The 23060-nt window shown below is 38.3% G+C and overlaps 1 protein-coding gene across 1 annotated transcript; it reads left to right on the top strand.

Moving 5' to 3' along the window:
* Nucleotides 1–1764: 1764 nt before the first annotated feature.
* On the top strand, nt 1765–22861 carry LOC114147801 (ras-related protein Rap-2a). Its single transcript, XM_028022434.1, has 2 exons — nt 1765–2883; nt 21301–22861. Exons 1-2 carry the CDS (start codon nt 2570–2572, stop codon nt 21536–21538), a joined length of 552 nt encoding a protein of 183 aa, XP_027878235.1. The 5' UTR covers nt 1765–2569; the 3' UTR covers nt 21539–22861.
* Nucleotides 22862–23060: the final 199 nt, after the last annotated feature.

A 23060-nucleotide genomic window follows, 5' to 3' on the forward strand; every position in this document is an offset into this window, starting at 1 on the left:
TGGTGTAACATCTGTTTTTTATATCTGTATTTTAATATTACTGGCCCTATATCAGACCAAAGAAATCCGGATTATCATCAGAATTTAGTTTGTACGCCAAGATTATCTGCTAAGTAAGTAATTGGCATATATTAATACATGTTAATTATATTATTTTAAAGTTTCCATACAGAATTTTCCAACAAATTAGTTAAATATAGTTTGTGATCTTTAGAGCTCCATGCTGTGCTCAGGTTTTCTATTTTTGCTATTTTGTTCTGAATTGTTAAGACAAAATGTAAAAGCTTCCAGGTGCAAATGCCTCTAGAAATGTCACATAAGGCAACTGATCAGCACTTTTGAGAACATCATTTTTCTTTCTTCTTTTTCCCTCTTTAATGATGTGTTTTCCTACTTCTAAGATGTTTTATTGTACTCTGCATAGCTGCAACAAAACAATCGAGCCAATTGTGAGAAATCTGCATGGTCCTCAGGAAAATCCGGCAACTAAAAAAATTCTTGTGGAGTTTTTGAGAAGAACCAGAGCAGACTATAAAATCCAGATCTTTAACAATCACTTTCATAAGTGTGTTCCATTGAGATACTTTTCAGTTCACCGACAATGTTTATCTGATTAGTTTAATTCTTGTGCCTTTAGGGGAGCAATTGACCCAAATACACACAATAAGAAATGGCTTCTTTTTTTTTCTGTGTGCTTTTTTAACATGTCCTATGTTGGGAACAAAAATCAAAATCAATACTTATTTACCATATTTATGTTTACTGTAGATTTACTCGGTGAAACTATTTACACTCAGATGTTGTAATGAGGCTTCAGAAAGAATCCATTAAAGAGCTTATGAAATATTTCTTATAGTTAAATCCAAAATGATTCTCCTGCCTCTGACAAATGCACACTAAAGTAAACTTTTAATTATCTGATAAATAATCTGTGGAGGGAGTTTAAAATTAAAGTGATGGGAAGGAATCTTTCTAACCTTGGTATTGTCCAAATACTTTAAAACATGTAAAAAGCTGGTTAGCAATAATAAGGATTTGACAAATTTTTCAACAGGTTATTTGGAAGGTTATAAATCATTTTTGGGATACCATCGTCTTAAATAGAATGTAAAAAAAAGAATAGATTTACAAAAAATGTTATGTTTGGTTATCGTTTAAAAGATACCTGTCTCATTTATCAGAATCAAACTTCTTGGCTGAGTGGAAATTAATTTCAATCTAAATCTGCCAAAGGTATGAATAATGTTGAGATTAAAAACAGTAATAATTCATGTTTTCAAATATCTAGGTAATCTCAAAAATTATCTTGAAATATTAGCACATAACATTTTTGCAAAATTTGAAACATTGAAGGTCTTTATTTAAGCTCTTTCAAACTGTTTCAATATTTTCCATCTTATTATGAATAAATTGCATTAAAAATGAAGACTAATTGCAAAAGATTATGTTGCCCATTACAGCCTTTTTCTCTTAATTTCATATTTAGAAAAACATATTAAGCATTTCAGGAAATCTATTGGGTGCCCATTGCCCAACATACCTCCACCACTGGAGCCCCTCTCTTGCCACTGTGTGTCAGAGACAACCAAATGTAGCGTTACCATAGCAACAGCATCCGGTGCTTTTCTCCTCCTCTTGGATACACATCCTTGGAGCCACCTCTGTGATTGGCTGAGCCCTCCTTCGATGTCACCGTGGAAAACGAATGACGGGAATTTTAACACATGAACGGAAGCGACACCGCGGAATCTCACTGGCTCCCGCAACGTGGCTCCCATTCAGAACTGAGTGAGGCCTACGAGCCGCGGAGGTCGCCATTGGCCTGCTTTCTTGTCCGTCAGATGAGGGAGGGCCGCCTTGTTTTCTGTTATTTTTGTGTGTGTTTTTTTATGTATATATATTTATTTATTCCCCTGTTGCCTCGGTACGGAAGCCGAGCGGGGACCGGCTGGTTACTCAGCGGCCACGGGTCTCCACCCGAGAGAATGGCGGCTGGAATCTGCTCCGGGTCGCGGTGAAGAGGGTGAGAGAGAGAAGCGGAGACATGCCGGAGATGGTGAGGAAAAAACAAAGAGACGCAAGTTCTGTCATTTTGTGTCGCTGCAGTTTTAGCTTGTGTTGCTTTCCCCCACAGCTTAAGAAATTGTGCCTGTAGTTTTTACCAAATCCCCCTTTTCCACTCTCAGCGTTCCCAGTGGAGCAAGTTTGTTTTTTTTGTGATGCACACACAGGGCTGAGGGAAGCAGATGAAAACCCCGCACGGTCCACATCATCGGGCGATATTTTCATCCTCCCTGTGCGCGTTTTTTAGGGGGTTGGGGGGAGGGGGAACAGCTGCAGTCCACGGATGCCAGCGCTTGGCCTGTCTGCTATGGGGAAGAATTTCCACAATGAAACCCTCCGAGTCTTTGTGCTCTGCATTAGTTGAGCAATGACAGCGCTATTGACGAGCCCGTTCAAAATGGGACGCGGATGGTGAGCGCAGTGGAGGGGGGGGGAGAAACATTTTGACTTTATTTCAATGACGCGTGGAGATTGATATCCCTTACCAGCTGATTAAAAACCCACAATGCGCGAGTATAAAGTGGTGGTCCTGGGCAGCGGTGGGGTCGGGAAATCAGCCCTCACCGTGCAGTTTGTCACCGGGACGTTCATCGAGAAGTATGACCCCACCATAGAGGATTTCTACCGCAAGGAGATCGAGGTGGACTCCTCGCCCTCGGTGCTGGAGATCCTGGACACCGCCGGTACGGAGCAGTTCGCCTCCATGCGGGACCTGTACATCAAGAACGGACAGGGCTTCATACTGGTCTACAGCCTGGTCAACCAGCAGAGCTTTCAGGACATAAAGCCCATGAGGGATCAGATCATCAGAGTGAAAAGGTTGGTTCAATGTTAAAGCTACTTCCTAAACTCACTTTAGAGAGAGTTTGCCATACCTCAAAACTGCCACGGTAGGTTTTATTTTTTATTTTTGCCGTTTTGTTGCAAATAAAGGTATGTAACCAAAAGTAAAAGCCTACCTCTCAAATTCAAGCTTCACATGACATCACGTACGGTCATGGCTCTCAAACCAAGTGAAATACTAGTGCCGGGGACTGCCTGTAGAGGAAATCAGATCAAATATTGGTGCAATGTAAATGCAGACAAAATTAGAAAAGATTGTGAGCTCCAACATCTGTAAAGATGAGGTGTTCATGGACATAAAAAGTTTTACAAAAAATGTGCAGTGGTAAAGATATTGAGAAGTCTCTGAATAAACTGAAGCATACAAAGTAAGAACAAGCTTTGGTGGCTTATGCTGCTTTTAATGTTCCTCTGAAGTTAGAAGTGCATCTGGGAATTCCACCTCAAAAACCACTGTGATCTATTAATCAATACCTATGTAACCAAAGTAACTAAAGTAATCAGTTTAACCAATTTAGCTCCCTGCATTTTTCATTTCCAAACACTAGCTAAACATTTTCTAAACAAAATTGTACAGTATAGTGTGAATGAAAGGGATTTGATATTTTTGTTTGTTATTTTGGCTGCTATCATTAAGTTTTTACAAGCAAGGCAACCGTTTTGGATTTTGATGCAAAATGGTTGCATCAAAATCCAAGTTGGTGAGATATCTCAGAGATAGCTTAGATTTTATGTTACTTCTGGTCACCACTTCTTCTATTTCCTTCTCCTTGGGGGGTCTACAATTAACATTTCTGAGTACATATGGAATGTGCATTTAAAGAACATCCTTCGATCACTCATGCAGTGCCAAAGCATAGAACATATATTTATTTTTTCTGCTCTACCACTGTAAATGTCTGTCGACAGTGCCACTTTACTGCTTACAGAGACAAAACACAAAACTTTTGAGAACCACAGAAATTTGTTGATTTGTATTTTTCTTGCTTTTTCTCTTTATTTGCATGGTCTAATCCAATTTCTGCTCCAGAGGTATTTATGTTTATTGTGGCAGTAAGAACAGTGCATGAATTTCAGAAAAAATGAGCAAATATTAAAATACATGTACGTGTTTTGTGAATAGGTAAAGAACAGACTGGGATGGCCAGACTTAACTATCAAAGATCTTTAACACTAATTTCTGGCCAAGATCTTATACTTCTTGGTAAAATTTTATATTAGTAGTTCGATTTTTGATTTCTAGATAAGCTCAAAGGTGGAACAATTAGGGCTGAACAAATAAATGTTACTGAATTTTCTCCCAAAGTACAAGGAAACTGTTATATACAGCAAATATGTTACTGACTCTTAGATCACACCATGGTGACCTGGCAGTCCTGCTCCTTCTTTGCTGCTTTCTTATGAAAACACCACCAAACAATGCTGACCTCACTCTCTTGTTCCCACAGGAATACACATGGTTGCCTTTTAGCTCTTAGCTGACAAACTAATGTTGAACCGCACAGACTGATAATTGTAGGAACAAGCATTGTCTGCGCTACCTGTTGTTTTTTGCCTGCTTACATCTGAATTTCAAAATAGAATTGCTGTAGGAGTCAAAACTGTAAGGTGCTGCAAAATAAAGGTTTTAATAGTACCGATTAAAGCCTTGTTGAATGCCAAAAACACATTATGTATGACATTGCACCAATTCTTTTCTATAGTAAGGTCCAAATGAAGAATTGGTGACCTTTTCCATTGCCATCATTCCAATCAACACCAGGAGGAATAATAATAAAAAAAAAAAACTCTGCTCGACAGTGAGAAAGTGAGTTGTAATGTGGTATGAGTTCAGACTATATGTAATGCCATTTTATGCAACAATCACATAACTATTTAAAGTCACACAAGCAGAATAGGGCATTTACTCATTTTATCAAGTATGGAAAAGGCACAGAAAATAATCAGTATTAACAATTAACACTTGGACCAATAATGAACATTATTATTAGTGTTCATTACAAGTAATATCCAGCATGGCAGCTCAAATATTTTGAAAGCTACCCAAAGACCTGTCAAAAGTTGCTTATTGGAGAGCATTCAACTAATGGCAGCAGATCATCTTGATTCCTGTGATTCTTCTGATCTTATCGACCCAAATGCATGCAAATCTGTATTTTTTAAAACTGCGCTATGAAAAATTCATATTTCATTGCCCAGCTGTAGCTTTATTACCACTATACATTTGTTGGTGAAAAAATACTCAACTGGATAGTTTCTTTAAGTATAAATGTTGAAAACAAATTTTCACATCTAAAATGAGTTTGTAGGTGTAGCTCTTTAATTTGAGCTGACCAGGGTCGGATCAGTTAAGATGCTGTTCCTACAGTTTTACTGATGCTTTCGATGTTTTTTATTCTCACCGACCGAATCTATAAGTTGGTAAATATCCAAACAGGACAAACATCAGTGTGAAATCATTTCTCTAAACTTTCTCAATGTTTTATTTTAGACTTGCTAGTTAAAAGACATTTCCAGCATACTATATACAATCAATTATGTGCCAGTTAACTGCTATATTGAAATATATCAAGGTTTAATCAGGGTACAAATTCAAAACTCTTCAAATTTTTCCCCATGTAATTCCTTTTAACTTGATACTGATGTGAGATCCTGGGTTGTTTTGAAATGTTTTAGGGGTTAATTTATGGATTCTGGTTTCATTTATATTCTGTATTCCCTTTGTTTGATTAGATCAGCCTTGTTTCTGTTTTACTTTAACTCTGTCCTTCCTAAGTGATTCTAGCTTATTATGTTTAATTATGTTTGTTATGTCTAGTTAATGTTAGATTTATTTCTTATTCCCAGTGTACTCTCCCTCGCCCCCTGTGCCATTTTCTCTCTCTCTCTCCTCACACCTGCAACCATTAGCTAATCAGCCCAGGTTCTTTGTTACAACATTCACTCTCCCAGTACTTATACACTTTTTCTCCTCTCACTCCTTCCTGGATCCTCCTGTTAAATCCTGTTACTTCCCTGTCTCATTCTGCTTGCTTTTTGTTCTTCTCTGACTCCCTGTTTTCCCTGTGATTTTTGTACGATTTTGCTCTTCATCTTTTATTAAAACTTCAAATCTATTGGCCATCTCTGCCTTGCTGCCTTCGGGTCTTCCGTCGACATTCCGTCATGAGAACCAGAGATGATAAAGTGCAAGATAAAAATGTTAAGCTCTTACAAAATGCAAATATAAATACTTTCTATAAAGAAAGTTTTTTTTAAAACTGCAGCTTAAGCCAGATACAAATTTCCATCATTGCTGTTCATACAGTTTAAAGATCTTTTATTGAGTTGCCAGAGAAAATGTTGGAATGACTGAATTTTTCTTCAGCTGCATGGTGCAAAGACCAATGTGCTTGACCGTTCTCCGCATGTTGTCATGCACTGCCAGTCAGCTGTCTGAAAGAATGTCCTAAGAAAATTCCCTTGTGTATAACATAAAGATATTTATCTGTATGGAAATATAACTAACATTATAGCTGTCAAAATCATTATTTTAAAGGAAACTAGGATTACTTTGCTTCTCTGATTCAAATAAATTAGTTAATGTGACGCATGATTGCTTAAAATTGTTACCTAAAATGGTGAAACGAGGGTGTTTTTTCTCAAGGGTGTCATAGTATGAGAATCTCAGACCAGCCTATGACTAATGTCTACTGTGCTGGATACTGCTACTGATACCCAGCCGTGAATGCTGTGTAGTCAGTGTTACAGAGGCTCTGCAGAGAGATCCAAAGAAGTGCAGCTTTCACTACAGTAAGGATGAGTACAGAACTCGCTCTCATGCCTGCTTCTGCAGAGGAAGGTCCATGCACAATGTCAGTAGGAGAAGCAGATGATCCCAATATGAGGTCATCAGTGAGAACTGCTGATTTCCTCTGTAGAGATAACAGTGTTACTGTTGCTGTTCAGCATTAGTCCCATTTACTGTGCAGACATACTTTATGCTTACATTTCACAATGTCGCAATGTACCACTGTGAACTTAAGTGTGCAGACTCATAGAATTAGCAGCCTTGCTGTTTTTATTCGATCACTTTGTGGGTTTCAGTTTGCAGGCACCATTCACTGATCTAAAAAATGGGTGCTTCGTCAGATACTGGGGATAAGAGTCAAAGGACTCAGAATTAAACTCAGCTTAAAGCTAAATTACACTGTTTTCTGTTAGACACAAGCCAGCATTAAATCATCAAGGTGGTATTGAGTTTTTCAGTGGGGTTCAGTGCAGTGGTCTCTTAATTTTTTCCATTCTTTGTATGAGGGACCCCTGCTAAGTCCAAAACTCTTTGCAGTCAGTTGGGCTTTCTTACATTTACAACATTTTACTATCTGTATAAATAAATAAACTGAGAGAAAGGAACTGTTTAAAAACAACCTAATTTGTCTTTTTTTTGTATAAGCAATAAAGACATTTAGGAGATTTCTTTCACCTTGCTGGGTGGCAGTTTACAGCAAACAGGTCTGGTCGTAAATCTTTAATTTTCATTGCAATCTCATTAAAATGTTTTGAAGCCATACCTTGCTATTTCCCTATACTAGAAAATGTCTCATGCCAAAATGGAGCGAATTACTTTGTTCGAGCCTCATCATGTGGAGTTTGCAGAAGAGTCTGACTTGAGGGTTGTAGTTTGCTGTCTCCTATGACACTCATGTCAATATCTGATCCATGATGCTTTACAAAAATGCAACAGCCAACATAAATTTGCTTGTTCCTGTCACTTGGCTGGGTGTAGATTATATGTGGTATACTCCCTGAACAACCCTGTTGCTTGAAAGAATGAGGTCAACATGGTCCCCCCATATGATTTGAAAATGGAAAAAGTATGTTCAGCGTGGCGGTGTGTTTATATGTAAATATGTGTACTCGCATGTTCACACTTCACATGCAGTCGGGTTCTTAGTGTGATTTAACACCCATCACTGAGTCTTGTGCTGTTTTCTGATATCACAGAAGAATCTATTTTCCGGAGCGAAAACATCACACCTCACACACTCCTCCTACACATCAGTTCGTTTAACACTCCTCTGCTTCCAAACAGTTCAAATATAAGTCTGGGACATCAGTGCATTTCTTTGACTTCATTAAAAATATTTAACCCAAATTCTACATCAAATTTGTTTTGAATAGAGATTGATCTCAGGAGCAGTATGCACATTTTATGTTAAATTGTGCATCAGCGTCTATCATAGATAGACAGACAGATATTTGTGGTTACGTGTTTATTGTATAACTAAGATCTTAAACGGGGTCAATCACAAAGTTTCAAACGTATTAAAATATTCGACTTCAAGTAAGTCACATTCTACCATTGCCTTTCTATGCATCAGATTCCAGCCAAGCCAAGTTGCCAGTGATTTTTGGGTCAAGTCTGACTCTATTCTGCATGTTGCAATTTTAAGATGTAATTTATGCTGCACAGAGATGCTGCTGCTAAAGAAGCCGCATAAACGTTTGCAGTTACATTTATGTATGTTGCAGAAATGATCTGATAATAACTTGGTCCAGTCCTGTGCTACACTAAACAGAGGCTCTATCTACACCACTCACTTCAAAATGCCAAATGCTCAGAGTAGCTGACATCACAGACCTGTCTTTAATTTCTGATTAATTCAGCTAGTAATTATTGGACCATTTGGAGGAACTCAAGCTGTGTATGAAGCATTGACATTTTGGATGATACTTAAGTTTGTAAGGAGAAAAACAAATTAGACAATCACGTCATGGCACACAGTACTCACTCAGTCTTTATGCCACAGCAACATTATAAGCACAATGCAAATGAAACCTGTAACTACATAAATACTTCATGCATGTAAGAGTTTTTTTTTTACCTCATGCTTGCACCCATGTAGAAACATTTCAGAGACAGCAACATAATTGCAAGACTAGAAAGAGGAGGACAGCAACTCAACCTTCTAGTCGATGCTTGGTTAGATATTGTTTCAGTCTGAAGTTTAGCACAATCCTGTTTCGATTTGCATCGTTTAAGAGCAAACAAATCCGCTTCAAAAAGTTGCACTCTTCTCTAATGTTTCTTGTGCTCTAAAACAGCAAACAAGTCATTTAGGTGGAATGACTTGGTGCTTCGGTGAAAATGTTGAGTTGCAGGGGGTGAACAGGGAAGCAGAGTGTGTTGCTGACCATCACATTGATCTGGAAGCTCCCCAGCCGCATAGACTGAGGCTTTTCTGACAGACAGGCAGCAACCCAAGAGACAGGAGATGCACTGACCTATTCTGAGCAGCTTATCGCTCAGCAGAGGAGGCTGAATGGTGTTGAAGCTACTGGAAAAATCAAGAAGTGTAATCCTCACAATGCCATCACCCCTATCCAGGTCAAAGTGAGAACACAGCAGCGGACAGGTCTACCCCTATATGAGAGTGAGAGGAATGTAGTTTGGCTAGGGGAGAATTTCAATCAGATTTCTCTTGCAAGAAAGGAAATGCTCCAGATTTATCTCACTTTCAGGATAAAAATATGTTTCAATGATCTGCTAATATTGTAAAGATTATTTTAATATTTGATTTAAAATTCTTGTTGAGCACTACTAGAGTTTGATTCTTGACCATGAAAATTAAAATGATTGTTGGAAAGTTAGCATGAAATGCTCTTGATTGTTTTAGTTTGTTTGCTGTTGACAAATTTGACAAGTTTGTCTTACAGGATATTGTAGCAAGAGGAGACTACAGTTTGATTAATTCAAGTCACTACTACACACTGACTAGTCATTAGAACAAAATTCAGTAAACGTAGATCTCAAATTTTAGTAAGTCACATAACTAAGCAGGAAGTTTGAAAAAATATCACAGAGTAGTAGTTTATGAAGATGCAACAATAAATTTCTTTTGCTGAGTTCTGATATTCGATTTCCCGGTTTTTGTAATAATTTGACCTGCCAATATCAATTTTAGTTGACTCCAGTTTCCATTCATCATTTATAATAGGATCGGAGGGAATGTCACACTGTGTGAGAGAGAGAAAGCCACTATAATCGTCAGGGCTTTACTATTTTAGAACGAGCCAACATTTTTGGGAATTGACATTTTAAAAGGGTGTCTAACACTTTACTGATTAGTGAACTAAAAGGGTTAGCATAACTTGCATTGCTTTCTCACTGTTTTCTATAGCGAGAGAGAAACCCCTCTCGCTATAGAAGAGAACTGTTTCAAGTACATAGCTCTTAAGTAGAACCTGTGACAAGAGGAAGAGGGCTAAAATATCTAAGGACTTTCAAAAACAGATGAGACAGAAAACAGTCATTGACATTATCATCCTAGTAGGGGTTGTAAGCCATTTCTTAGGCTTTGGGCCTGCAGTGAAGTGAGAACCACAACCCAAACATGGAGAAAATAAGGAACAGTCATGAACCTTCCCAGGAGTATCCAGCTCAAACAAAGTTATTTCAAATGTGAGCTGATGACTGATAATGCGCTTCACTCCGGTCAGCCTTCCTGTTGTCTGTCTTTTGCTCTCTTCTCCTCTTTCTCAACCTGAAAGAATGACAAACATTTCTGCACATGTGGGTAATACTGTCCCCTCTTAAGCAGTTCCTTGTTCTTTGACGTCATGTTGAGATCTTAATGATATGAATGTAGTTAATTTTGTTTCATCTGATTCTGATCACCAGTTGGCTGTCTCAGGTTTTTAAGCAAAGACAAATATGTTGATATCTCCACCAAACACCCTGCAGAGGTGCTGTAGTGAAACTTCTCATTAAAGGTTCCTCCAACCACCCAACTATCATTATGTCTACTTACATCATCTGCCAGTGTTTCCCCCCGAAATCCATCCTGAATTTGAAAAATATATTAACTCAGGAAAGCCAAAACACTACAGTGTTGCAACATTACACACTTGGAGTGGATTGTAAGACGTACCTGAAAGTAATTCCATTTGTCAAAATCTCAATATTTCATTCTTCTTTTTAAAGAAGGGTTTTTAAAAATATTCTTGCCTGTTTGAGTTCTCAGACAGGAATGTGACTGTGACCAAATGTTCTTCGTCTTTGTCAATTTTGTGGCTTTACTCTATATCCGTCAACACAGAGTGGAGACAGCCATGACACCCAGCTTGCATCAGTTTAAAAAACAAAAAGACACAGGGCATTGCATCACAGACTGAAAGAAATGAAACGTGGTCATGACTGCATTAGAATTTATGTGTATGGTTGATTTATAAATATGTAAATCAACCATACACATGGTAACCCCTCTAGCATCATAGCTCGCATTGTGTACAGCACTCAAAGACACACCGAAGTCTCTTAGAAAAAAACGGTTGAAGCTGTCAGACGAGTGGACATGCCAGATAGGGGCAGCTTTTGCCCCTATCTGTTTCAGATTTAAGTTCACGTCTCTATAAGAAGTGTTTTTGAGCAAACCTCGCTTGTTCGATTAGTCTTGTGTTTTGTCTGCTGCTGCCAAAACACTGATGACCTGTCACAACCGTATTGGCATTCGCTCAGGTCAGAGGCGCTGCAGTGTGTCGCTCTCATTCTGAACTCTGTCGGCATCTATCAGTGTGTGCACATAGCAGCACAGGCAGAGCTTCTTGAACTGAGGCCACGAGAGCTCGTGATTACTCCCAGGATTGCTTGTTTGCCGGGGACATCATCACTCCTCTCTTCAGCCACGGTTAAGGTTACCCAAGGGATAAATTGTGATTGGCAACTTAACACACCATGGTCGGAGGACTGTGTGGAAGACAGAGCTGAAACATGGTACTATCATTTACCATGTTGTCCTGCAGCCATGATGCTTGTGCACCTGCAAAACCTCTTTTATGTACAGCTTATAGGCTTTTATTTTACTCTGTTTTTTGCTCTTTCCAATTTCTTTGAAGCATTTTCTTTTACAGATTTCTTGGTACCACACTTGCTGACATTTGTAACAGTATCTATTCATACTATACTATAGAATGACATATTTTAGGGTTTTAAGTGTCTACACTGAACATTTATTGGTTGCCTTGGTCAAAATGTTGCGTTGTAATGGAAAAGCTCTGATTTTGTGCTTAAATCAGTAGTCTGTGGTTGCTAAGTGTGACACATGCACCCCTAATTTAGAGATAGCAAAAACGAAGACAATCCATGTCAAATATAAAGCACTGTCTGATATTTTCTAGGGAAATTGTGCAGTGTGAATATTGTTGCAACGGATGTATTTTGCCCAGCTGTGAATGCTTCTTCTGCCGTTCCCCAACCCCCTTTTCATCGTTTGAGCATCTGGCTATAATAATAGCTGGATTAACACCTGTAACTTGCTGTCCTGTCTGATGTGATTGTGTTACATCAACAAGTTATGTAGAATTTTTTTAAAATGTACAGCAAAAATAATATGGCAGCTGATAAGCATGGTGTAGAACCTGTGATGCTGTGGACTATTTCCTCTTCCTGCCTGGGACTCTTGCTAGAGATTATATCACAAACCCTTCAAATTACCGTGACATAAAAAAGATGATTGAGTCCAAAATATTTAGCTAAGTCAACGTAAGGAAGGTTGCCTAGATGAACCTTTCTCCATGGCCAGCACAATTGCTAGACCTGAATCCTAGGACTTAGCTGAAGAGATGAGATCATAAGAGAAGACTCTTGATAATTTACAAATATTGTGCAAAGAGCAATGCTGAAAGATCCATCTTATCCTCCACAGGCAGTGGAGTGTTGTTTGAACGACACTTTGAAAACCCATTTCTGAGGGAGTTTTGAGGAGAATGGCTCCAGGAAATACCAGAAACTGGAGTGTAAACACATGCTAACCCACTCTGAAAGCAAGAAACGCTTTAGCCAAGCTGGTTACATCTGCTAGATGGATTCTGCTACGAATCAGAGAAGATTTTTGGAGAATAAGCGCTACTCAGACATTCATACTCCAACGAAAGAGACTTTCATTGTCTTGACAATACAAAGGCTTTTTATCCAGCCCAAGTCATAGATCTGAGTGATAATATACATTTGTGATATTTCAGTCAGACTCAGTGTGATACGGAGCTAATTTGGAGTACAAAAGCTTTCTTGCTAAATTAAAGTGGTGAACATGTCAGAATAATACCTTCTAAACTTTCTTTATGCTCCCTCTGACAATTGACATTGTAAGTGGCTTTTGGGGCAATATGACTCTTTACATCAGCTTTTTGTGGCTCTGGGCTTGTTAAGCAGTATCTGAAAAAAGAACCGTTTCCAAGCACATGTTAGCAGGAAGACATTAAGATATTACTCATCCAAAACTGGGATCTCTCTTTTATAAATTTCTGTCTTAGAGCAGCAGGGATAAAGTCATACGAAGTCCAGCAAATTGAGCAGCACAAATAGAAGTGGAGCTGAAAAGTTGGTTTGTCACCCAGTTGCACACAACTGAACCGTTCTCTGTAAACATAAAAGACCTTTTTGATATGGAATGTAAACATTTCCCTCGCTCTCAACTGCCTGAGGCCCCAACTCAGCAGGAGATGAAAAGCTCGGCCAGCAGCAGGCTCAAGATGCTTTATCTCACTGCCTCTATGCGCTGCATTATTCGATGAGCTACATTACATATCCTTTCCTCCATCACGGATGTATGGCTCCACCATCTTCAAAGGAGAATGCAAACCTCCAGAGAGATATGATGCTTCTCTACTCAGAAACCCTGATACTTTCTGTGTAAAACCACAGATATTAAACGCTCCAGTATAGAAAGTGGAAACAAACTGGTGGGTTTGCCGCATAGGCCTGTACGATATTAGGAAAAACATACAATTTCATCAGTGTCATTAATATTGTGGCGATGATTTCAGTTGTGAATGACCTGCTTCCTTTGCTCTTTAGATTTGTTCCCACCATTACAATTTCCCCACCTCTTTCTGTTAACTTTAGTTTCATAGTCATCTCTTACATGAACAGTAGTTAAAGTTCGTACAACTAGACAAATGTGTTATTTTCATGCAATTGCAAATGCAAGTCATTTTAAAAACTATAGCCAATATTATATCCATGCAGTCTTTTGTTATTGCGATATTGCAGACATTGAAATCAGGATGAGAATTATAATTCGGTGGGGACTGAGAGTCAAATGCAGTGATTTATTTAAGACAAAGAAGTAGTAAATTTAACCAGTCATTGAGTTTTTTTCCTCTATTTTGGTGTCTGATGATATTTCTCACCCACATCCATATCAGTCGCATGCACTTGAAAGAGTATGCAAATTAGGTGAGGTTATTGTTCACCAGAACTTTGTTGATTTTTAGTGCAGCCAATAGCTATTTCCCTTAGGAGTTGGCTGTAGTGACATTCAAAGACTAATTGCTCTATTTTATCTTTTCGAGTTTTTCAACTGTCATGAAAGCTGCTGGATTTAGAAATGTTGGCCATCTTTTGGAAATTGCAGTGTAACAGTGAGGCTCTACTTTCTGTAGAGCAGGATTCGTTGTTAAAGCTTCAACAGAGCTACTTAAATAAAAATTATTTTCCCATTTGAGGACCATTGCTCTAGGAAACATACATAGAGACTTCTGTTTTAGTCATGCTAGCCACAATATTGATACTAATCTGCTATATATACGATTCTAAAGACAGTTTCATTTTGTCAGTGTTTTTCTGTTGTAAGATCCTATTTAACGATGACTGTTTTATCTCACAGATGTAACGTGATGTCTCCTCCCCTCCTACTATAAATACTTAATGAATTGTCATATCAAGGAGATTAGAAATTAAAAATGTATTCCTGACAACTTACTGCATCTCTAGTTCAAGAAGATTGAAACACTTAGAGTTTCTGAAACGTTAAAAAGGATGGATGAATATCGGCAGTGGGACTTAAGGTCCATCCGGTGGTGAAAATGTGAAAAAGAAGAACCAAGTTAGAGAACATCTAAAATAGGGATAGTGTCTAAACTTTATCCCAACTTAGTTTCTTTTTTTTTCCATTTTTTTCTCCGAAGAGTTTTTGCGGCGCTAGTGGCTCGTATTTTTTCTACAGTAGGCAGACAGGAAGGAGGGTGAGGAGAGGGGGAAAGACATGCGGTAAATGTCGTCGGGACCGGGAGTCGAACCCGCGACGTCCACGTCGAGGACTAAGGCCTCCAAACGTGGGGCGTGCTAACCCCCCCAACTTAGTTTCTGAGTTGATAGAGACCTCACAATCCCAAATGTACATTTGATCTAAAACGGTGTTTATTCTTTTCGGCCCTGCAGGGCTTGACAAAATCAAAGGCTCACAATGTGACTTTAACTTTAACACCTGTAACTTTAAACCCCTTTGAACTTTACTCAGATATCTCAGATGATAGCCTAATAAATTAAAAAGCACTTATTTAAAAGGTCGGATGTGACTGGTTTAGATTTTTGATCAAGTTTTATTAGTGTCAATTTGACAATTATTTGGCTATTATTGTATATACCAGGCCAAGCTGAAGGAAATGAATACTGAATTTAATCAAAGAGCAAATAATGATTTGTATTGAAGCTAAAACTGAAAGTTAAAGTCAGTTTATTGAATGAAAGCTGACAAAAACTAAACACTGTGTGTGTTAATGACGATAACGGAAAGATTCACAATATTAATATTGCTGGATATGAACTTGTAAATGCTTCTTGTTATTTTATTAAACCGTTAAAATCATCATGCGATATTCATGGAGATGTGCTCCCCTCCGTGTGTGTGGGCGTGTGCGGGCGCGTATGTGTGTGTGAGTTCTCTCCAGATACTCCGGCTTCTTCCCATCGTCTGAAAACATGACTGTTAGGTTTATTGGTCTCTCTAAATCGCTCTTTGGTGAGTTGTTCTTTTGTTGCCCTGGCGATCCACGCAGGATGTAACCCAATCACTGCTTGAAATATGCACCAGCTGCCAATCTCTTCTGACATAACTAAAGCATTTTAAGCTGCCATTTAGCAGATGTTTTATCTTTTTGAATATAAAAGCATGTGGTGATTTGCTGTCTGTTTTAAACAATTGGACAGGTGTACCTAATAAAGTGACTAGTGAGTGTATGAGTCTGAATATCTTTTTCAGACATCTGAGGACATAAAGTTTGAGGCTCTAATGTGTGACGATAACACTCATGAATGAGGGTCTGAATTATTCAGAACCTCTTTTCCGTTACCATCCGCTCGGTGGGAACAAATTTCCAGTAAAATTCGACTTTGCATTTCAGATTTTCTTTAGTGATGTACTTTGTACGAGCATGAGCCCGAGGCAGACAGCATGATTACCCCCATGGAGCTAAGAGCTCGCCAGCGCTTTTACTGTTCTACATCACATTCAAAGATATACTGTACATGCAGTTTTTCAAGATCAGCATCCATTTATCCTGTCCGGTTTGGCATTTCTTGGCCGGTGTTTGTTATCAGAGTTTAAAGTGATTAAGGGAGATGCAGGGAATTTGTTTTAATAAGCTTTAGGAAATCCCTCAGAGGCTCTCAGCAGCTTCTAATCAATGCCTGTTTGATAAAAGCAGAAAGCTTTTTTTATCCTTGTCAGTAAGTGTTTCCAGTAAAACCTTATTAGGCCAGATAAGGAATATTTTTCTCTTCATTCATCCCGATGATGTTCACTCGGATTTAAGCCAGAAGTGCTAATGTCTCTGAGCTCCACTGCTCACCAGGGTTGTGTGAGATGGTCTGGATCATGCATTATAGATAAGATGCGTCTGGGTGTTTCCAGGCTAAGTGTTTCTCTGCCTTTTGGCATCAGGCTCACAAGCCGGAGGCTAAAGTGCGACACATGTTATTGTCTCAGACAAACACAACCAGCCTCAGTTACTCATCTGTTCTTTACTCTTTGTGTGCGTTGTATGGAGGAGTGTGTTCGCTGTGACATATCAAACACCGCTGAGTCCAGGGAAAGAGTGTTTGACACCCTTTGTGTTCACGCCTTTGGGGAGCCTCAGTATCCGTGGCAGCCACCATGTCAGACCCCTGAGACTGCTGGTTTTCTCCTCTATTATTATGGCTATATATACACGTGCTCTTTATATGACATGTATTTATAGTGTCTTCCCGTCTTGGTGCAGCCCAAATGAGTTGCACATTATGACAAAGAGACTGTACAGCTTTTAAATTTAAAGCACTTTGAATCGACTTGTTGCTGAAAGTGTTCCTTACAAATAAAACTGCTTTGCCTAAAATCAGAGGCTACAAATCACCATGGAGTGATCAGAAGCAAACCTTGCTGTTGAGCTTTAAATAGTTATCTTTATTTAGATTTTTTCAGCAGCTTGACTGACTAATTATTATCTGGGATCTATGGGTGTCATAAATCCAAAGCAGAAAGACTTTAGGTCATTTAAAGGATTTGTTTACTGATTAAAAGTCATAATCCTTTTGGCATCATTTAGTTGTTCTTTCCTTTCTTTGTTTCCTGCTTGTGTCCTTCCAGCTTCCTTTCTCATTGCATTTCTTCTCCTGGACTTGCCTTCCTTTTCTACTTCCTTCTTTCATACCGCCCTCTTTCCCTTTCTTTCTTTCTTGGGTTGTTCTGACATTTTCTTTCCTTTCTTCCTTTTGTACTTTCATTTCCCCATGCTACCTGTATTCTTTTCCTTATTACTTCCTTGTGCCCTTCCTTCTTCCTTCTTGTCTTTCTCTTCATGTGTCATTTTTTCTTTGTGACTCTACTACCTTGCTTCTTTGCCTCATGTTTTTCTTCAGTCCTTGACTCTATCTTTCATTTTTTCCATCCTATTTTTCTTTCTTTTCTTTCTTTCTTTTCTTCTGTACCGTGTCATTCCTTCTTCCCTTTGCTTCAATTTTCCATTCTTGTGTCATTTCTTCTTTCCTCCCTTTTGTCTTTGCGTCATTTCCGCTTATTGACGCAGAGATCTGGGTCTTTCCTTTTTCAAAGTGTGTTTTTTTGTCAATTTGTCTAACTTGTGTCCTTCCTTTATTCCCTTCTTTTGTTCTTCTGTTTTATTCTTTCTTCAGATTCCTGTTTTGTTCCTTCTGCCCTTCCTTCCTATCCTCCCTTGTGTCATTCCTCCTTTTCTTTCTTTCCTCCCTGATGTTTTTCCGTTCCTTTCTTTTTCAGTGTCTAGGTTTTGCAGGTTCTACTTGAAATCTCTCTACAGAAGAGTTTTCTATAAATTAATTTGGCATTTTAAAATGAGCATTAAGGACTGAATTTGGAAAATTTGGATTTGGGAAAGTATGCAATATTTTTATGAAAAGTCTGTGGAAATAATTTGACGCAAAGAAAATTGTACTGTCTTAGATTATGTTTTAAAAATATATGTTGCACTTCTTTTTTTTTTACTTTTTTTTTTGCAGAAACTAGATTGATCTTTTGAGATGAGTTGATCTAAAACTGTAATGATACACTGAAAAATAGTTCAGATTTGTTTCAGATTTTAATCCTGCTGCCAACCACATCTTGTTCTCTGAAGAAATTTGTTGTTTGCGTTCCTAAACTGAGTGTTTGGATTTAAACAGTGATTTTTAGCAAATCACAAGAGATCTTTACAAAAGAAACATGTTCACATGTTTTCAGGAGAGAAAAAAATACCCATTAGCTCCTTAATTAGAGTCAATTTTAGGAGTCCAGTGTGTGACAACGAGTTGACATGAATACTGATGTTTCTCAAAGCTGCTTCACACTGGGAGATAAACATATTTTTATTGAAGGGAAACTATCTACTTAAAAACCTAATCTACAAGCAAAGTAATGCTAATTCAGGTGAAACTGAGAAAAATCTCTGTGAAAATTAGACATTTAACACGCAGGCAGTTCTGACAGGTGCAGCAGAGAGATTTCCATAGAGAGGACATGCTGTCTGGAAATGCTGCCTTTTCTTTCCTTTTTTCCTCCAGTTTTTGTTGTTTTGCATGTATGCTGGCACAACAAATTGAAATTCACCACTGAAAGACGAGGGACAGCTTTATCATTTATTTCTGTTCTAGTTTTATGACTTAAAGTAATCTTTTAATACATAAATTGCTTTTTAAATATAGTAATTCGTTTCAGATCCTAACAATTGTGTCATATTAAATTTATTATACTGATATTGATATATTTAACTACGTGTCTTTGGATTTGTTTTTTTTGCTTTGACTTCAACAATTGAAAGCATCTTGCTAATTCCTATTTAAGTTCTTTTAAATGTTTCTTCAAGAAACATTTTATAACTATGCAGTGATTTTATATGGTTCACAATATATCGGCCTATCAGCTTTGTTATAAGAATGACATCAGGGGCGACACACTTCAGCTTTTTTCCTCCTAAAGATTTTAACCAAATATTGTTTTTCTACCCTGGTAGAGTTGCATGTACATATTGTTACATTACAAGCACAAACTAAATAGATTGTATATGGATTTTATATGATAGACAAAGAAGTAGTTCATAATTGCAAAGTGGAAAAGGTTGTTTTATTACTTAACTTTGCGTTAAACGTCTCCACAACTTTATCCCTCACCCGTGTGATGTATTTCTTTGCAATTTATTTTAGGATTTTGTTATACACGTTTTTGTTTACTTTTCCTTCTACTTCACAATTATGTGCTGTTTTGTGTTGTGCTGTCACATAAAATCCCATAAACGTTTGTAGTTATAATTGTGAAACATTAAGGGAATTAAATACATTTGCTAGACACTATTATTTCCTAATTGGAAAGCGCTTTAAAAGTAAACATTTTGCTGACGCCTTCCACCAATGACAGAGCTCTGAAGTAATTACAGGACTCAGGTTCTGCACACTGAGTACTTTCTCATTCAAACAGCTTCTAAGATGAAATTGGATCTCTGTCATGTATTTGGTCAAGCTCCTAATTCCTGGTGGTTGGTCTCCAGCTGCCGAGCTGATCCAGGGAACAGAGATGGCTAGTTGAGAATAAAGTTCACAGGATAATGTATTCATGAGGAGATCAAAGTCTGGAAGTTCAAGCTCGTTTAACGCTGAAACTTGCGGCTCTAGCATCTTAAAGACGCTCAGGGACCTGGAGTAGCATAAAAGCTGAGATGTTCTCCTACTCTTTATTCAGAATGCTACATTTTCTTTCTCATTCCGGCAAACAAGCATGACAGTTTTTTTTAAGTCAACAGCATGTATGCTTCATAGTGTAGTAGCAGAGTGAGCAAAATGTTGAGACATTAATGGTGCTTGGGGTAGATTGAGCATATTTATCTAAAACGGCAGGTCCAGCAGCTGCTTTGTTCACAGAGATGGATGAAAGGAGAAACGTGTTGTTTAAAGGTTGTGAATACTCTTGATCTGTGTTCTCTCTGATCATTTGAGCTTTGTTATTCCCTCTGATGTGTACAAAGTGTCTTGCAGAGCTGCCATGTTCCTCATTTTTCAAACCTGATGCAGGGAAGACGTTATTAAAACCGCGTCTTGGTTCCCTGTTTTGTCATTACCAAGCAGCAGCCCATTTATTTAAACGTCTCCTCTGGCTGTCCATAAAGTAGCACAACTCCACAGTGACAGGCAAAGGGTCGTGGACACTTCCTGTCCTCAGAGGTCATAGCTGTCCACTTCCCTCATTCTTCTAGGTCAAGCTTAGGAGCCAGAACAGACATGAGGCTTAGCGGGTGGAGTGTCTTTTTAAGTACGGTAATTTTTTTAAGAAAATCTTTATCTTTTTGTGTTTTATTAGTTGAGCAGAGCGTCAAGGAATATTCTATTACTTATCCTTGACTTCTTGTTTTCCTGAAGAGTAAAGGTGGTGTGAGACAGCCCATTTCTTTTAGCCATACTTAAAATGGGAAAGACAAGAAAACATTCAAAAGAGGCAGATGTGTGCTACGTTTATAAGCAAAGAAATGGCTACAATAAAATTTTGTCCCTGATGAGCTTGCCTATATCTAGAGTTAGAGCAGTGTTGGAGTTAAGAGTATAAAATCCTAATATTTCAGGAATAAGGTTGAAATATTTTGAGAATAAAGTCAAAATAGCTCCAAAATAAAGTCAGAATGTTAACAGAATAAAGTCAGAATATTACGAGAATATAGCTGTATGACACAAAAGTCAAAGTATACGAGAATAAGGTTGTAATAATTTGAGAATACATTTATAATATTATGGCTTTATTCTCGTATGAATTTATTCTCATAACATTCTTGAAATTTTATTATTTTTATTTTCTTAGCTTGACCCTCGTACTCCATTTGGCAAACAAGGCTGGACAAACAAAAATGTTGATCTTGTTCCTCAAGGGAAGATTGAGGAAGATATTATGAAAAGTAAACAAACCCTCCGAAGCCTTTTGTTGGGGGACTGCAGCATTTTTTAAAATTATTTTTCTCTGTAGGTTTATACTGCTGCAGTTAAATAATCATTTGTTCTGGGTCTGTGTACACATCTGCTCCACCTTAAAAAATGTGAAAACAAACTGATTGCTCTTGAACACCTCATGAACTGTAGTTCATTCAGTGTGTCTGCGTCCTCAGGTATGAGAAGGTCCCTGTGATTCTGGTGGGAAACAAGGTGGACCTGGAAAGCGAGAGGGAGGTGTCGTCCGGCGAAGGCCAAGCCCTGGCAGAGGAGTGGGGCTGCCCCTTCATGGAGACCTCGGCCAAAAGCAAAACCATGGTAGACGAACTGTTTGCAGAAATCGTTCGGCAGATGGACTACGCCGCCCAGCCAGACAAGGATGACCCCTGCTGTTCCTCGTGCAATATACAATAACCCCCCCTGGGGGGTCTTTTGACTTACATGAGACAGACTCATTCTTAGACACACACACATGCACACGCCAGCTACATTTAGGACAAATTCATGTTTGAATGCAATTGATATCAGCTCAGCGGAGCATAAAAACTGTCTGACACGATAATTAATAAAGACAAGTGAGTAACGCATACATCCTGGATGAGAAAAACAAAGGATATGCCACAAGAGAATTTGACAAACGATAAAGTGGAACATGCCCTCGCCTTATGTTAGTTTCTTTGTTGTTTGTTTTGATCTTTTCAGGTATAGAGGAGATAGATCCTCGGCAAACAATCACAGACTGCAGTCTTTACACAGAGATCCATTTCTCTTTCTCCGTGACTTGACTCCACATCAATCCAATAAAGCTTTCCTGGAAACCAGCCATTTCAGATATTTCAGAGTACTAGAGATGCTATATGTACTTTTTTTTTTCTCCAGTTTAGTTTGTGCAGTGGCTGTCGGGAGGTTTTTCTACTCATCACAGGGCTGAAATACAGGGGTGACCTGAAGTCGCCTCCATTTTCTAATACTTTTTTTCAGTTGATCACAACAGCATTGGAAAGAAAAATGGTTAAGTCTGTTTTTCTTTTTAAAAACACACGCAGCCATCTCTTCCATTTTCTCACATAGCAGTCTTTCACATATTGTGTGATGTTTTCCTTTCTCCTCTCTGGGAGACTCTGACAGCAGATTGCTGTGTAGTAGTGTAACTAAATGCTTCATTCTGATGGGACAAAGAGTATTTTCATTCTTTGTATTTCCACCAAAGACTATCACCACGCACTTGATTCAAGAATGATTGACACTCAAGGTGAAGATGCCAACTTTTCCTTCCCCCCTCGGCAATCAGTATGAAAAGAAGCACCTGAGAGTTGCAGCATTGTTTCTGTGCTGAGAGGATTCAGACTCATGTTCATGAGTAGTAAAATGAGGAGCTTGACAACAATAACGGTAGTGTAAATATTTTGTATTGGCAGTGCCAGCTCAAACAAAGACTCTGACTCAACACAAGGATCGTATGCATGGCTAGAAAACAATGACAAAAAAAAGAAAGGACTCTTATTGTTTGAGGTGAATCTAGGTTGTGGAAATGTGCAAATCAAACATGTCTGGATCTGGACACTGTTCAAGCTGTACATTTGTGTTGGGCACGGGGAGCAAACATTTCCCCCGTGTGGCCATTTTCATTGTTGATTTTCTATTTTTTTATGTAACCATCTCTCTATCCCTCTACAAATTGTGACACTGTTACATTTGACAACTGAACAATAAAAGTGCTTTCAGCACTGGAGTGGAGCTCTGACAGTCTTTATGTAAAGTAAAATGAAGCGAATGACTGAACACCTTCGAAGAATGCTAATTATATACTGTATAGTGTATCATGCATTCATAATCAGCCACCCTTTAAGGTTGTTCTGGAATAGAGTAAATCTTGTTGACAGTGTTAATGGGGAAATATTTTGAGCATTATATATATATATATATATATAATTAG

This window comes from Xiphophorus couchianus, chromosome 7 (assembly GCF_001444195.1).
Source record: "Xiphophorus couchianus chromosome 7, X_couchianus-1.0, whole genome shotgun sequence".
Classification (NCBI taxonomy): domain Eukaryota; kingdom Metazoa; phylum Chordata; class Actinopteri; order Cyprinodontiformes; family Poeciliidae; genus Xiphophorus; species Xiphophorus couchianus.